Source organism: Oryctolagus cuniculus, chromosome 15 (genome assembly GCF_964237555.1).
Source record: "Oryctolagus cuniculus chromosome 15, mOryCun1.1, whole genome shotgun sequence".
In the NCBI taxonomy this organism is placed as follows: Eukaryota; Metazoa; Chordata; class Mammalia; order Lagomorpha; family Leporidae; genus Oryctolagus; species Oryctolagus cuniculus.
The window spans coordinates 16521747-16538984 of NC_091446.1; the positions used below are offsets into that span (position 1 = coordinate 16521747).

The 17238-nt window shown below is 41.0% G+C and overlaps 1 protein-coding gene across 14 annotated transcripts in view; it reads right to left on the reverse strand.

Moving 5' to 3' along the window:
- Window positions 1-17238, reverse strand: part of PLEKHS1 (pleckstrin homology domain containing S1) — a 46740-nt gene that overhangs the window by 27787 nt on the left and 1715 nt on the right. For 9 of the 14 annotated variants that reach the window (XR_011382253.1, XM_070057199.1, XM_070057194.1 and 6 more), the window contains 6 exons: window positions 15548-15594; window positions 4737-4825; window positions 4519-4625; window positions 3737-3871; window positions 2385-2460; window positions 1363-1527 (listed from right to left, as the gene is read on the reverse strand). Coding sequence is in view for 13 of the 14 variants with exons in the window: in XM_070057199.1 (XP_069913300.1) it covers window positions 1363-1527; window positions 2385-2460; window positions 3737-3871; window positions 4519-4625; window positions 4737-4825; window positions 15548-15575 (600 nt within the window). In the remaining variant the exon portion in view is untranslated. Of the gene's footprint in view, window positions 1-1249; window positions 1334-1362; window positions 1528-2384; window positions 2461-3736; window positions 3872-4518; window positions 4626-4736; window positions 4826-11268; window positions 11338-15547; window positions 15595-17238 lie in introns of those variants that run through there. The other 5 variants (XM_070057197.1, XM_051823663.2, XM_070057196.1 and 2 more) reach the window with 5 other exon arrangements.

Sequence of the window (17238 nt, forward strand, 5' to 3'; positions counted from 1 at the left end):
GGCTTTGGATCGGCGTAGCTCTGGCCATTGCAGCCAACTGGAGAGTGAAGCAGTGGATGGGAGACCTCTCTCTCTCTGCCTCTCCTTCTCTCTCTGTGTAACTCTGACTTTCAAATAAATAAATAAATCTTTAAAAAAAAAGAAAAGCTTTTAAAATACTTGAAGAGCTACCAACTAGACAAAATAAACCAAGTCTTATTAACTGTGCTTGGTACCCACAGAGAGGGGAAAGTCAGTGACTATGTCTCTACCAGATGAACTAGTGTCTGTGCAGGAGAACAAAACCACTCAGACTGTTTGCTATTGATATCCAAAGCTGGAAACACCAGAAATCCAAGAAAAATGCAGTATACAAATATAAATCTTTTTTAAGAGGCAGATGTGTTGTATCCTACATCCTCAAATTACAAAGGAAGATGTAGTGATACGCAAGAGGACTTTAAAAAGTTCACGGAGAGATCGTTGCTGTGGCATAGAAGACTAAGCCTCTGCCTGCAGCTCGGCATCCCATGTGGGCACCAGTTTGAGTCCTGGCTGTTCCCCTTCCAATCCAACTCCCTGCTAATGAGCTTGGGAAAGCAGTGGAAGATGGCCCAACTACCTGGGCCCTGCCCCAATGTGGGAGCCTGGATGAAGCTGCTGGCTCCTGGCTTTGGCCTGACCGAGCCCCAGCCGTTGCATTGTGGCCATTTGGAGAGTAACCACCAGATGGAAGATCTCTCTCTCTCTCTCTCTCTCTCTCTCTCTTTCTCTAGCTCTGCATTCTGCATTTCAAATAAATAAATAATCTCTTTTTTAAAGTTCATGGAAAAATGTATTAAAAGATGCTTATTTTGATGAAAAGGAAGGTTTTGAAATCCACGCACAGTTCTTTTTCATAATACACATTTTCCATGAACATATTGAAAATCCTTATATTGAAGATATGATGAGAAGCAAGACGGATCAGGATAAATGAAGGAAATGAATAAGGGACTTGCCTTTGCCTGAGGAGTACAGACAGTGTGGCAGGAAATCAAATAGTGTTTGGGGATCCCTCTACAGAGGTCTCTGTGCCTTGTGTGTGAAAGGAAGGAAAACAGTGCCAGCCTGACTTAGCCTCGCACATGCAGACACACATCCAGAGAATCCAGAATGAATGAAAATGTTCAGAGATAGGCAGGGCAAGCAATAAGGTTCAACTGTGGTTTGGGAGACAAACTACATATAGGGTAAATATCAGGGCTGGTGCATTCTTATAGTGTATTACGCTTTGAGGAAGATAGGCAATGTCAAATCCAGCTGCTCCTTGGTAAGATTTTGAAGCATCAGCTGCCTCCCAGACATGGCGTTCCTGAGAAGGGAAGAAGTGAGTCTGATTACCATGCCTGGAAGGCTTTTCCTGGACGAGGTGGAGCCGACAGCATGCAGTGTGCTGGGAAGACCAAGGAGAGGGCTGGGGTCTGAAGTGGGCCTTTTCTCACCCATTGGGAGTTTCCTCTGCTTAGGAGAAAGGAGTGGTGTCATCAGGCATGGTTGATCTCTTGTCTGGAATGAAGCAACAGTCTCTCCTCTGGGTGTCCGTGCCTCTAGTCCCTCCCCACCCCAGCGTTTTCCCCACAGCACTAACGCTTGTGCTGCCAGCAAGCCAGTGTCATCTCTATAAGGCAAGAGCTGGTCTGGGCTCTCTCCTGTTCCCAAACCTTTGAGGAAGCTTGGCCTGGCCTTCAAAGATGCCAAGTTTCCCTCAGCCTGTCTTCTCGACTCTATCTCCATCTGCACTCCTTCCCTCTGCTCTCACCATTTGCATCTACGCTGGACATGCCTTGCTTTCTCCCTGGATTTTGCTTTTGCTGTAAGCATAGAAAAACCTAGAAAACTAGTCCAAAAAGATGCCTAGAGACCAAAGTTCCATTTCCAAAGATCCCCCTGGGAAAGGACTTAAAAGGGTAAATTAACAAAGGATCTCATGAGATCAACTAGAAATGTAAAGCTACTAGCACTGGCATGAAAAAGACATATTAAAAATTCAAGATAGTTGAAACAAATTGTATAGAAACTTCCCTAGAGTTAGTCACTGAAAAGGAAGCTTGTTATGCACCTTGAATAATAATGATGAAAAATACAGTAATTGTAGCTACTACGAAAAAACGCTACAGTTAACTTTCACTCCCCTACCACAGTGATGGGAAGCTGCAGTGACTGTATTTTAGCTCTTTTATAAAACATTAAAGTTTTTTTTTCTATTGTTAATCGTAAAAAATAACAAGGACATACTTTTCTCACTTATTTATTCCTTGTATTAAAACCAGTTGCTAAGGAGGGGGGAAGAAAAGAGCTACCATTATTTCCTGTTGAAAGAGGGTTGTGTTCAGGCGCCCTGTTATTTTATTAGTGATCATCACCTCTGCTCTCTGATGTGTGGCTTTTATATCCCGGCAAAATGATGACATGAAGGAGACCCAGTCTTTAATCTTCTCCCTGTTGGTAGGAGTAAACTTTCAGCTGGCATGTGGCAGCAATAGCATCTGCACTCCATTTGCTTCAGAGAAGGACTCTTTTATTAAGGTTAGAACAGCAGTGGGAGCAGGTACCAGGGAAATTAGGACCCACTGGCCCTCGCCACCTCCACATTTGCACACTAGAATTAACCCCGAGGCCACCTCTGTGAGGAAAGCGCAGAGGAACAGGAAGAAAAGTAGAAAGGCAGAGTCTTAATCACAGGGTTTAGGGCCCTTGACTTTGACACTGATTGCCTTTGTGTACTTAAGTGAGCCCCCTAACCTGTCACTGCATTTTTGTGCAAGTATCCCAGGTGTGCCTCCCCTTGGGGAATGGCTGCGTTGGCAAAGAGAGTGCTTGAATGAATTTGCATAAACCACACCTTCTTTTCTGTTGGCTCACAAGGTAAAAGAAAATTCTAGCTGAGGTTGATGTGAAGCAGATCAAGGTTCTCCATACTCTGGCTTTAGCATTTGCAGCCTTTGCTGCGTGGCCTCCATAGGTGGTCTCCCCACCATAGGTGGTACCCCCTCAACCAGAGCAACCTCTCGGTGCCTTTGCTGGCACCTGGTGCCCCTCTTAAAAACTGAAGTCTCCTTTAGGGTGAACTTAGTCCCTTCCGGACATATGTGTAGATGCTGCATTTGTACAGGTGTTGTGTATTGAGTTCTTTCGCATGGAATCCATCTAGGGTGACAGTGACTATTGTGGGTGAATTGTGTCCCTCCCAACATTCACTTATTCCAGTCCCAGATCCCAGTACCTCAGTGTGACCTTATCTGGAAATACTGTTGTGATTCCTTAAGATGAGGTCATAGTAGAGAGGGCTCCTGATCCAGTATGGCTGAATCCTTACAAAAAGGGTGATGTATGGACAGAGAGAGAGGACACAAGGAGAACATCGTGTGTAGACTGGAGTTCTGCTGCTGCGAACCAAGAAGCCACCAGAAGTTAGAAGAGTGGCTTGGAAAAGTCCTTTTCTAGCATGGAGAGAGAGAGAGTGTGGCCTTGCCAACTGCTAGCCTCAAGAACAGTGACACAATTGATTTCCTTGGTTTTAAGCCACTCAGCCCGAGGAAACTCATACAGGGACTTTTCAAGGTATTTTAACAAGTAATGAAGACTGGCAAGGTATGAGAGTGTGGCCCTCGGTTCCTGCTGAGTGTGTTTATCTGGTCACTGGTTTGCAGTATATCATTCTGGGTTGGTTTCTGTCTTGTGCATGGGAGATGGGCTGTGTTATCTCACTTCTCACCTGCTACTGCCGATGAGGAAGTATTCCCTATTTGTGGTTCTGATGGACATTACTTCATCAGGGTGGCACTTAAACATTTTCTGCACAGATTGCATCTTTTCCTGGCTGCTTATGCCAACTTCGACACTGGAATTTCTGTTAGATATAGACAGAAAGTATGAACACAGCATACACGCAGCATCAAGAAGACAAGTGACTGATGTTTTCTATTACGATTCAAATGGCATCAAGCTTTAGACATGCTTGATCCACGTTTTGAAGATTTTCCAATAATTTTAGAAAATAAGTTTGGATTTTGGATCTGGCTCATCATCAGTTGAAAATGCTTTGTTCAGCCTGACATTTAATTCCAAAATTCTGATTTCAGATGGATTCTTGTTTCCACAAGTCATGATCTTTTCCAATTTGAGGGGTACATAATTTCTTTAAGAGAAGACCAAAAAAAATCCAATTTAAATAATTTCTAAAAACCTGTCTTGATTTAATAAAAGAGTGATTTCAACTCATCTTTCTTGCCCATGAATTAAAGGACTCCAAATTCTTCTTAACTGAATGCTTGTTATTAATTAAAGATTTATAGACTGTACCATACACTGTGAGCTAAGGAACTGTCTTTTACTCAAAGTGCTCGCTATTTTAGCTCCTGTTCAGTTCCAAGTATCATGAATTTGAAGCCTTTCACTCTTCAAATCAATGATTCGAATTTCAGTTTGCATGCAACTTGTTAGCCTTTGACTTTACAGCATTTGTTGTTAGAAAAGTTTTCTTGCTTGGATACACACCGATCAAGTTCAATGGCACCACGACGATGATGGTCTTTGTAATAGGAAAGACTAAAGCCCTTTTCCCCACTCTTTGACAGGATGAAAAGCCGTTTCTTCCAAGAGGGCTGAAAAATGAAAAGGTTTTGCATCTCAGTTAAATCTCAGAGGATGAGAAAGGATTTTCAAAGAGCTCAGGAGGCTGGTGGGAGGCTTGTTAAATCCTTGTGAATCCTTACCACGGAGAAGAAAAGCTGAGGAGGTGGTGATTTGATAAAGTAGTCTTGTTTGTAGACTTCATTTTCATAATAAAATGTTAATTGTTTTCCTAATAAAAGAAAGTGAACAGAACTCAGTTTGTTCCCCCATAAATTTCTGACAAGAACTGCTTCCATTGGAAAACATTGTTCATCTCGGGAAGGGTCTGCTTCAGTTATTGAAAAGAGCATTTATAATAGCCCAAGAAAACAAAGGAGCAAGTGTGCGGTTCTTACTCATCCATCAGGGAGGCCTTCCTTCCGTGACATTTAGAAGCACCTGTATTCAGCTCACACTTGCTGCCTCGCTATTTCTGGAGTGTGTTGTTGACTCTGGATGTGTGCAGTGGGTTCTCTCCTTTCCCACTGCAGGAACAAGGAATTCCTCACTCACTGCCTTTGACTTAACAAACAAATGCAAAAGTACCTGCCATTAAAATGAGGTGACAGAGGTCTAGCACACCACTTGGGACGTCTGTATCCCGTACTGGAGTGCATGGGTTTAAGTCGTGGCTCTGCTTCCAATTCCACCTTCCTGCTAGTGCACATCCTTGAAAGTGGCAAGTGATGACTCAAGTAGTTGTGGGCACGTGGGCAGTGAACCTGCACATGGAAGATCTCTGCCTGTCTATCTTGCTTGTCTTTCTCTCTCTCTCTCTCTTAAATGAATAAAAGTAAAATAAATAGAAATTTAAAAATAAGTAAAATAAGGTGATAAGGCATTTGGGGGAAGGGCAAGGGGCAGGTGGAGTTGCTGGGGAAAGAGGGAAGGTAAGAAGAGCTAGAATTACTAGAATTTGCTAGAATTACTAGACCCTGACATAATTGATCCCAGCAGTTTTGCTATCAAATCTTGATTCTAATTTCACTTAATATAAAGAAAGTCTACTTTCCCTTTCCATCCCCCCCTCCCTCTCCTCCCCTCCCCTGCCCTACTCTGCCCTTCCCTTCTTTCCCCTTCCCATCCCATTCGAAAGGCAGAGAGACAGGGTAGCGGGGTGGAGAGAGAGAGATCTTCCATCTGCAGGTTCATTTCCCAAATGCCTGCAACAGTCCAGGGTAGACCAGGTCAAATTCAGGAGCCAGGAACTCAGTCTGGGTCTTCCATGTGGTTGATGGAGTCAAGTACTTGAGTGACACGAGCTGTCTCCTAAGGTGTGTGTTAGCAGAAGCTGGATCAGAATTGCAGTCAGGCCTTGAACAAGCTCTCTGATACGGGATGTGTGTGACCTAGTCAGTGACATAACCACTGTGTCATACACTGGCCTGGGAGCTCTAATTCTTTAGTAAAGGGAACCATTTCCAAAAAAAAGGACAAATTAGACCTAAAGCCTGAATGTGAAAACGAAGCAAACTCTTTTTTTAAAAATAAACTTTATTTTAATCGCATTAATTATTTTATTTCTAAATAACAAAGGTAGTAAATATTTCTTAGAGACAGTTTTGAAAATATGGAAAAGACTGGCTGGCGCTGCGGCTCACTAGGCTAATCCTCCACCTTGCGGTGCCGGCACACCGCATTCTAGTCCTGGTCAGGGCGCCGGATTCTGTTCTGGTTGCCCCTCTTCCAGGCCAGCTCTCTGCTATGGCCCGGGAGTGCAGTGGAGGATGGCCCAAGTGCTTGGGCCCTGTACCCCATGGGAGACCAGGAGAAGTACCTGGCTCCTGCCATCGGATCAGCGCGGTATGCTGGCCGCAGCGCGCCGGCCGCGCCGGCCATTGGAGGGTGAACCAATGGCAAAGGAAGACCTTTCTCTCTGTCTCTCTCACTGTCCACTCTGCCTGTCAAAAAAAAAAAAAAATATGGAAAAGACTAAAACTCCCTGTAATTCTAACACAAAGAAGCAGTTATCATTTGGGAAAATTCTCTTGAACACTTTTGCCATTTCATTTTCAATAGCATGTGGTTTTGCTTTTGTTTGCTAAGCCAAAGAGCCGTATATGCAACCACCTTCAGGTATTCAAAAATATTGATCAACAATATATATGTGTGCTGAAATTACCTGAGGTCAGAGAAATAACCATTAGAAAATATTAGAGAGAACTGTATTTAGTGTTTGCACAAGGCCAGAAAAAGTGCCTGTTCCCTCCAGCCGGACTGGAACCACTTATAATTTACAGGACATCAGGGAGAGTCTGTGTCAGTCATGAGGGATGGTAGGCCCTAGACGCAGACTGCTCCAGATCCACCTAACAAATCATAAAGGCAAAGCTTGAAAGAATCAAATTGTTTCCCAGAAACTGAACTGTATCCCAGAACAAAGCTCAAGATCATTAGGAATGCAAAAGTATCTGGCACTCAATAAGGTAAAATTGGCAAAGTCTGGTAATCAATTTAAGATGATCAGGCATGCAGTGAGCAGGAAAACAGGCCATATAATGAGGAGAACAATCAATCAACCAGGACAAATCTAGAACTGCCCAGATGTTAGAATTGGCAGAGAAAGTTATTGAAACAGTGATTATCACTGTATCTTAAAGAAATTAGATGAAGATATAGAAAGGAATCAAAGTGAATCATTATAGATGAAAACTAGTGTTATAGAGAAACAGGAGTAATGAGAGGTTCAGTATTGCAGTGGAAAAGATTCATTGCACTTGAAGACATAACAATAGGGATGTTCAAAATAAACAGAGAGTGAAAAATGAATTAAGGAGCAAAAAGAGTGCCAGGAGACTGTGGGCAATTGCCATATGAAAATAACTGGAATCCTTGAAGTGGGAGAAAGAGACAGAAACAATATCTGAAGAAATAAAAATTTTACAAATTTATAAACCCAAAGGTCCAAGACTTTCAATGAACCTCAAACACAGATCTGTGAAGAGAAGTGCACCAAGACACGTCATAATCAAATTGCTCAAAACCAGCCAGTGGGGAAAAAAATAGATACGTGCAGAACACAGATAGTGACAATGGTATTGATGTCTTGTCAGAAATGCACACAAGAAAAAGTGAAGTCATATATTTAAGATACTGAAGAAAACTATTATTCAGAATTCTGCATGGAGTAAAAAGTTTCTTTCAGAAATGAAGGCAATTTCAAGACATTTTCAGACATGCAGAAGTTGAAAGCGTTCATCATCTTGAAGCTTGCACTAAAGGAAGTCTTGGCCGGTGCTGCGGCTCACTAGGCTAATCCTCTGCCTGCGGCACCAGTACTCTGGGTTCTAGTCCTGGTTGGGGCGCCGGTTCTGTCCCAGTTGCTCCTCTTCCAGTCTAGCTCTCTGCTGTGGCCCGGGAAGGTAGTGGAGGATGGCCCAAGTGCTTGGGCCCTGCACCCCATGGGAGACCAGGAGGAAGCACCTGGCTCCTGGCTTCGGATTGGCGCAGTGTGCCGGCCATAGTGTCCATTTGGGGGATGAACCAATGGAAAAAAGGAAGACCTTTCTCTCTGTCTCTCTCTTTCACTGTCTAACTCTGCCTGTAAAAAAAAATTTAATAAAAAAAAGGAAGTCCTTTAGGCAGGAGGCAAGTGATGCCAGATGGAAACCTGAATTTATAAAAGGAATGAAAAACACTGAAATTGCAACTACATGTATAAATGTATCAGATATTTTTCTTATTATTTAAAACATTAAAGGGACCAGCGTTGTGGCGCAGCAGATAAAGCCACCGCCTGCAGTACCGGCTTCCCATATGGTGCCGGTTGAAGACCAGGATGCCCTACTTCTGATCCAGCTCTCTGCTATGGCCTGGGAAAGCAGTAGAAGATGGCACAAGTCCTTGGGCTCCTGTACCTGCATAGGAGACCTGAAGAAGCTCCTGTCTCCTGGCTTTGGATTGGCCCAGCTCCAGCTGTCGCGACCATTTGGGGAGTGAACCAGTGGGTGGAAGATCTCTCTGCCTCTGCCCCTGCCCCTCTGTAACTCTTCCTTTCAAATAAATAAATAAACTTTTTTTAAAAAAGAATTAAAAATGTTGATCAAGCAAAAATAATGACAGTGTATTGTGCAGATGATAACAGGTTTATAAATAAGATGATTTCTAACAGTAACATAGTGTGCAGGAGAGGAAAATGGAGATATATTTTTGTAAATATATTATATGTGAAATAATATAATATCACTGGAAGTTAGACTTTAATATGTTAATCTTTAACATCTATATAAACGCTAAGGCAATGATTAAAATAACAAAACAGAGTTAGAACTAAAAGCCAACAAGGAAGATAACATGAACTTATTTTAAAAACTGAATTACTTCAAAAGAAGGCAGAAACATTGGAAAGGAGGAGCAGATAACAAGTGAGACCACAGGACACAAATAACAATATGATACATTCAAACCTGACCATAGCAGTCATCACATTAAATATAAATGGTATGAACACTCCCAACTAAAAAGCAGAGATTGTCAGCTGGACAAAATACAAAAGCCAACTCTATGCTGCCTACAAGAAAAACACTTTAAATATAAAGACACAAATAGTTTAAAAGTAAAAGTTTAGAAAAAAAGATACATTATGCTAACACTAATCACAAGAAAGCTGGAATGGCTGCATTAACATAAATGTAGATTTCAAAGCAAAGAATATTACCGGGGGTAAGGAAGCTCTTTTCATAATAATAAAGAGATCCATTGATTCTAAGAAGCCATAGCGGTCCTAAATATACATGCACCTAATGACAGACCTTTAAAATATGTAAGGCAAAAACTAATAGAACTGCATGGAGAAATGGACAATCCACAATTACAACCAGAGATTTAAATACCTCTCTCTCAGTAACTAACAGAAAACATAGGTAGAAAATCAATGAGGATTTAGTAGACTTGAGCAAAACTATCAACAAACTTGACTTGATATTTCTAGAATAATCCATTTAATAGCAAGAGAATATACATCCTCTCAAAGAGACATGCAGCATTTATCAAGATAGGCCATATTCTGGACCATAATAACAAGTCTTAATAAATTAAAAGAAACTCAAGTCATATAAAGAATTTTGTCAGAGAATAATTTCAAGTCTAATTAAAAATCAATAATAAGGTTCCCTGCGGAGGAAAAATTTGTGAGATAAATGAATGCTGAATGAAAGAGGAAATTCAGGGGCCAGCACTGTAGAGTAGTAGGCTAAGACTCTGCTTGCGGCAGCAGAATCCCATATACGTGCTGGTTCATGTCCCGGCTGATCCACCTTCCAATCCAGCTCTCTGCTTATAGCCTGGGAAAGCAGCAGAAGATGGCCCAAGTGCTAGGGCTCCTGCACCCATGTGGAGACCTGGAAAAAGCTCCTGGCTTTGGATAGGCCTGGCTCCAGGCCATTTGACCATTTGGGGAGTGAACCAGCAAATGGAAGACCTCTCCCTGTCTCTCCCTCTCCGTAACTCTGCCTCTCATATAAATGAATACCAGGGGATTCCAATTCAATCCCATCAAGGTGGCATGTACCAATGCCATCTCACTAGTCCCAGTGATCAATTTCTGTTCACAATTGATCATAATGATAGGACTAAGAACCAAAGGGATCACAGAAACAAGACTAGTGTCTGCAAATACTAGCTGATAGAATCAAAAAGGGAGAGAATGATCCAACATGGGAAGTGAGATACACAGCAGACCCATAGAATGGCAGATGTCCTAAACAACACTCTGGCCTCAGAATCAGCCCTTAAGGCATGCGGATCCGGCTGAAAAGCCCATGAGAGTATTTCAGGCATGGAAAGCCAAGACACTCTGGGGAAAAAAAAAAAAAACCTAAATGAAAGATCTCCACGAGTGAGATCCCAGTGGAAAGAACGGGTCATCAAAGAAGGAGGTACCTTTCTCTGAAGGGAGGAGATAACTTCCACTTTGACCATGGCCTTGTCTAAATATGATCAGAGTCAGTGAACTCAGGGGGCTTCCATAGCCTTGACAGCTCATGACAAGAGCCTAGGGTGATTACTGATGCCATAAACAAGAGTGTCAATTTGTTAAGTCAACAACAGGAGTCACTGTGCACTTACTCCTCATGTAGGATCTTCGTCCTTAGTGTGCTGTACATTGAGATTTAATGCTATAACTAGTACTCAAACAGTATTTTTCACTTTATGTTTCTGTGTGGGAGCAAACTGTTGAAATCTTTACTTAATGTATGCTAAACTGATCTTCTGTATATAAAGAGAAACGAAAATGAATCTTGATGTGAATGGAAGGGGAGAGGGAGTGGGAAAGGGGAGGGTTGCGGGTGGGAGGGACGTTATGGGGGGGAAGCCATTGTAATCCATAAGCTGTACTTTGGAAATTTATATTCATTAAATAAAAGTTTGAAAGCAAAAAAAAAAAAAAAAAAGCAAAAAAAAAAAATGAATACATATATAAAAAAAGAAAGAAAAAACTCAAAGATAAATTAGAAAGTTATTCAAACTGGATGAAAACTAAAACCACAACATATAGGAACATGTTAGGCTGCAGGGCTTGAGAACTGTTTTTTTCTACCAAAGGCCATTTGAATATTTATAACATCATTCATGGGCCATGCAAAGTTATTAACTTCAACATTAGCCTGCTATATATTGAATTTCAAGTCCCACCTGTGGTTGCCTTGGAAGAGCCAGACCAGTTGATTTTGCAAGCATTATGGCCCTCAGGCTGGTTTTCCACCCCTGATAGAGGGAAATTTATTGTACTAAATGCCTATGTTGGAAAAGAAACAAGATTTTCAATCAGTTACCTCAACTTCCACCTTAAGGAACTGGAGAAAAAAGCAAATTAAATCTGAAATATAGAGGATATGAAATAACAGTAACTAAAGTGGAAGTCAATGAAATATAAAAGAGAAAAGCACTAGAGGAAAATCAATCAAACCAAACTTGATCCTTTGAAGAGACCAATAAAATTAATAAACCTCTATCTAGCCATACAGATTGGGAAAAATGAAAAGAAGACACAATTTTCCAATATTAGGAGACGCAGACAACTACCAATTCTATTGCTATTAAAAACTGTATTAATAATCTTGTTCCAATAAATTTATCTGCTTAGGTGAAATTGAAAGATTCCTTGAAATATACAAACTAACAGAGATCACTGAAGAAGAAATAGATAATTTGCATAGCCCCCTTAAACTACTAAAGAAATTGGAATTGTAGATAAAAATCTTCACATAGGGAAAGAAATGAAAATTATCTCTATTTAGAGAACATAATCCTACATATACAAAATCCTGAAGAATTCATAAAAAACTATTAGAGCTAGTAAACAAATTCAGCATCATACAGGATCAACATATAAACATTAGTCATATGTCTATGAGCCAGCAACAAATAATACAAAAATTAAATTAACAGTTCCCTTTAAAACAACACCCAAAGAATAAAATACCTAGGGATAAATTAAACCAAGGCAAAGTACACTGGAAACTACAAAAACATTACTGAAGAAATTAAAATAAAATAGAAAAAATATAACCCATAAATATTCATAGGTTGTAAAACTATTTTCAGATGTCAAAAGTACCTCAAACAATCTATAGCCTCTATATAATTTCTATCAAAATCCCAATAACTTCCTTGAAGAAATGGAAAATTCAAATTCATATAGAATTCCAAGGAAACCTTGTAATTGTAAGGAATAGCCAAAACAATCTTGAAGAACAAAAGTAAAATATTCAACACTTCTCAATTCTAAACCTTACTGCAAAGGTTCAATAACCAAGAATGTGATTCTATTATAAGGATAGAAAGATACATAGACTAATGGAATAGAATTTAAACCCATACATCAATGAACAAGGCCATTTAATGAAGAAAGGATAGTTGTTTCCAACAAGTAGTTCTGAGACCACAGAGTAGTTGCAGGTAAAGAATTGAAGTTGAACCCCTGCACCATACTGTATAAAAAAGTTAAGTCAAAATGAATCAGTGACCTTAATAGAAGAGCTAAAACAATACAACTCTTAGTAGAAAAACAGGGGCACAGTTTCATGATCCTGGATTTGACACGAATTTTTGGATTTGACAACAAAACACCACCACCAACAGCAACAAAAAATTAGGTATATTGGAGTCCATCAAAATTTAAAAGTTTGTGTATTAAAGGACATTATTTAAAAAGTGAAAAATAACCTACAGAGTGGGAAAAATATTTGTAAGTCCTGTATCTGACAGGGGCCTTGTATCCAGAATATGTAAAGAACTCTTACCATGTAATAACAAGAAGTCAAACAAAAAAGGACAAGGACTTGAGTAGACATTTTTCCAAAGGTATAAAAGTGGCCATTGAGCACGTGAAAAGTTGTACAACACCATTGTCACTAAGGAAATGTAGATTAGAATCACAATGAGAAACCATATTCACAAGGATGGCTATAATTTAAAAAGTGGAAAATAGCACGTGTTGATGAGGATGTGGAGAAACTGGAATGCTTTGCACTGATGGTGCAGTGTGAAATGGCTCAGCCACTGTAAGAAACTGTTTGTGGTTCCTCAAACAGGTAAATATAAAATCACCAGATGAGACCTCAATTCCAATCTAAGGTATATACCCAGATTTGAAACAGGTATTCAAAAAGAACACGTGCACACAAGTTCATACCAGCGTTGTTTACGGAAGCTTACATGGAAATAGACCAGTGTCCATCAATGGATGAATAGATAAACAAATTGTAGCCTATGCACACAGTGGAAAAACATTCAACTACATGATGGAGCGAAATAGTAATGTGTGCTCTAACTTGAATGAACTTCAAATGCTGAGTGAAAGAAATCTGACATAAAAGGCCACACATTGTATAATTCCATTTGTATGCAAAAGCTGGAATACAAACCCTAAAGGTGGAATGCGGATTGCTGATTGACAAGGGCTGTGGGATAGAGAACTGGGATAAACTGCTGAATGGGTTAGGGCTTTTACTCTTGAGTGAGGATAATGTCTTGGAACTGGATAGAAAAAGTGGTTCCTATCATCGTGAGTGCACCTGATGCCATCAAGTTGTTCACTTTAAAATGATGAATTTTAGTTTTCCTTAGGTGTATTTTAAAAAGTCAAGAGGCCATTTCAGTTTTCAGTAAAGGAATATTCAACCATATAAAGGTTTGTCCTAAATGGTTTCAGAGTTGCTTTACTTGTAACAGCCAAAGACTGGAAACAGCCCATAGATTCATCAACAGGGAAATGGAGTAGCTGATCATGATACATCCATACAATGGAGTACTACTCAGGAAGAAAAAAACAGTTTTCACATGCAGCAACATAGACGAATCTCAAAAGAATTATGCTGAGTGAAAGAAGCCAGACAAAAAGTTTTCATAATGTATGATTATATTTATGTAAATCATAATAAACCATAAGTCGTAATGTATGATTATATTTATATAAAATTCTAGAATTTCTCAAAATAGATCCGTGCTTGAATAGGGAAGTGTGAGTATATGGAAAGTGGGAGGCAGGGCAACAAGCAAACTTCTGAAGCCTATGAATATATTCTTTATCTGGATATGTGTAATGGTTTTAATTTGGTGCACACACTTATCAAAACTTATCGCATTGTCAACTTTAAACATGGTGGCCTATTGTGTGTCCTAATGCGTCAATAAAGCTTTAAAAAAAATCAGACACATTTGAAAAAAGTTAAACATACTCCTACTCTGTGATCCAGTCATTCTACTCTGAGGAAAAGTAAATAAAATATGTTTTTACAGAAATGTATGCACAGATGCTCATATCAGCTTTCTTTGTAATTCTGGAAACAACCTAGATATCCATCGCAGGTGAATGAATCCACCCATTGTAGCACATCCGTGTAAGGAGTTAGCACACAGCAACACAAGACACACATTTTTAAGATACAAAACAACAGTAATAAGTCTCAAAAGGATCAAGCTGAGTGGAAAAAAGTCAAGCAGTGCGTGCTGTGTGATTTTAGTGCTGAGAAATTCTGGTAAACACAAACTTAGAGTGACAGCAGAGCAACTGGGAAGTGGGGTCAGTGTTGGAGGGAGAGACTTACAAACAAGCATAAGAAAGTTTCCATGCGTGATAGATACGTACTGTGGTGATGGCTTCCCAGGTAAATGCAAATATCAAAGCTTGTACCATTGTCCACTTTCTGTGCAGTTTATTGTATGTCATTGGCTGAGAAACTACCATAAAGTCTCTAGAATGTATGACTGTGCACTCCACGCTCAAAAAGCTCCAAGGCTCACAGGTCTTAAGGGGTCAGTGCTGGCACAAAGGATGCCACTCTCCTGCGTCCTCGTCCTGCACCCGCGTGCCACCTCATCATCCTATTCTGCTCTGACAGTGCGCCTCCAAACTCCTCCAGCACCTTTGTTCCTGCCACCCCTTCGGCTGAGATGTGCTTTCACTTCTCACCTCTCTAAAAAATAGGTGCTGGGTGAATATTTTGGAGTTGAGTTGGATACTTCAGTTCCTAAATTACTTTGTCTTGGATTCATCTGCAAGGCATTGTGTCCATCAATATGAGCAAGGTTGTTTGAATCCTACACCTCGAGCTACCTTCATCGTAAGCCCCAATGAAATGTAAAGCAAGAATTTCATGTAAAATTAAGGAAAAAATCCCCACTCTTTTCTGAGTCAGGCTTTGTTATTGGCACCATCTGCAAGTGACAAATGGGCAATTTGGTCCATGGAATTCAGAGAAGGCTGAACTTCTAGACAGGTAAGCTGTTATGAATTACTGAACTGACTCCAACAGTTTCTGCCTCATTCTCCAGGTCAAGACTCATTGTTTCAGAAAGCCACCCGCTGTCCCCTTTAAAATCAATGTCTGTATCCTGGTTAGCTGGATGAGAATTATTTGTCATTTTCAATAAAAGATTTTTTTCTTCTAGGATTATGCCCCGTGGGTACCTGGACTCTTTTGAGGTCTGGGGTCCATTATGGCTGTCGGCTCTCACCTGTCAAAAGTCAGAGTTGAGCTTTAGTTAGCCTCAGACAACAGTATGAATCTTCGAATCATGACAGTATCGGCAGGTGCTCAGAGACACTGGTGAGGCAGATTGTGAGGTTCCTCCCTTTCCAGTCTGATGTTTCTCTCCACGCTCCTGAATCTGATGGTACCCATGGTAACAAGGATAAATCCAAGCAGCCTCTGCTCACCAAGTGCATGGAGATGTTGCAGAGACGCTTGAAGGAGCCATCTTCCCTGGGCTTTGCCTGTTTCTGCCCTCTAACGAGAGAGCCCTGGGCACATGGCAACACCACGGAAGAGAGAAAAGATCAGGGCAGAGAGCAGGGAGCTAAGGATAAAACAGAACCCAGGGACCTCTGCTGGCCCAGAGGAAGGATAGACAACGCCTGCTCCATGCCAAGGACATGCTATCTTCAGAGGGGCCTGTGAGGCCAGCACCAGGGACTCTCTTCTTCACTTGCATTGGCCAGCTACATGGCTTGTTCCTAAGGTTGCCTGATGCTGGGGGCTGACACTGGCACTGTGACACTGAATCTGAGAGGTAAAGGCCTTTCCTGGACAGCTGCTGGCAATCCCACGACCTACACATGGAATGATACATCGGACTGGGGGAGAAGGAACAGGTGACAGCTTTGGAATTAGCTTTGGAACTAGGGATGAGTTGGTGACCAACTTTTCCCTGGAATTAGTAAGACTCAAAATAGCAAGTCCTGAAAAGGAAGATGCCAGGGCAGCCCTGGATCAAGTGGGGAGGAGGCAGGGGGTCCTTTGTCTCCTGAGATGTTGTGATTCCTCCTCTTCTGCTTCCTCCCCTTTCTCAGCATAAACCCAATAATTCTTCCTCCAAAAGGATGCGTCTCCCAGCAATTCTTTAATCATATGCATATGAGTATATATGTATTTACACACGTACACACACACAGACATGCAAGAGGTCTTCAAAGAGTTTGCAAAAAATGAACATTATCTTTTAATTCCATTTTCTACAAATATTTTGAAGCATCCTCTAAAGGCTTCAAAAAGTTCATGGGAAAATATAACTACAAGATAATGAGAATTGTCCATGAATGTTTGGAACCCTGAATACATGCATATACACACATAGTTTAAACAGGGGTGAAAGCCTTACGATGGAGACCAGTTCTCAAAGCATACTTTGGTGGTTTATCATAAGTATGTGGTAGCTATTTGAAGATCAGTAGGGGAGCCATCCTGCACCCTGAAATCATCCCAACCCAGTCTAGGAAAACACGTTCTGCCTTGAGGAGTGCCTGCAGAATAGCAGAAGTGATGATGTGAGCAAATGGCAAGCTTTCTGGGACTTATTAAGGGCGTGTAGGAGAATTACTGCCCGCAGCCTCATCAGGTGCAGTGAGCCCTAATGCCTGGGAAAAGGGCCCAAAGGCCTTTGTTCCTTAAAGAGAGATTCTGTGCAAGACAGAGGACAATAGCCTACTTAAACTTTGCCCACCCCTCATAACATAGAGCCAATGTTAAAAAAAAATTAGCTCTAAATTTTTGAATCAAACCCATGGGATCCATCCTGGTTTCACCACCTGAAGGACGATTGGGATGCACCGTCTCCAGCTCATCACCCTGCCCCCCACTCCCCAGCTCAATCCTCGCAGGT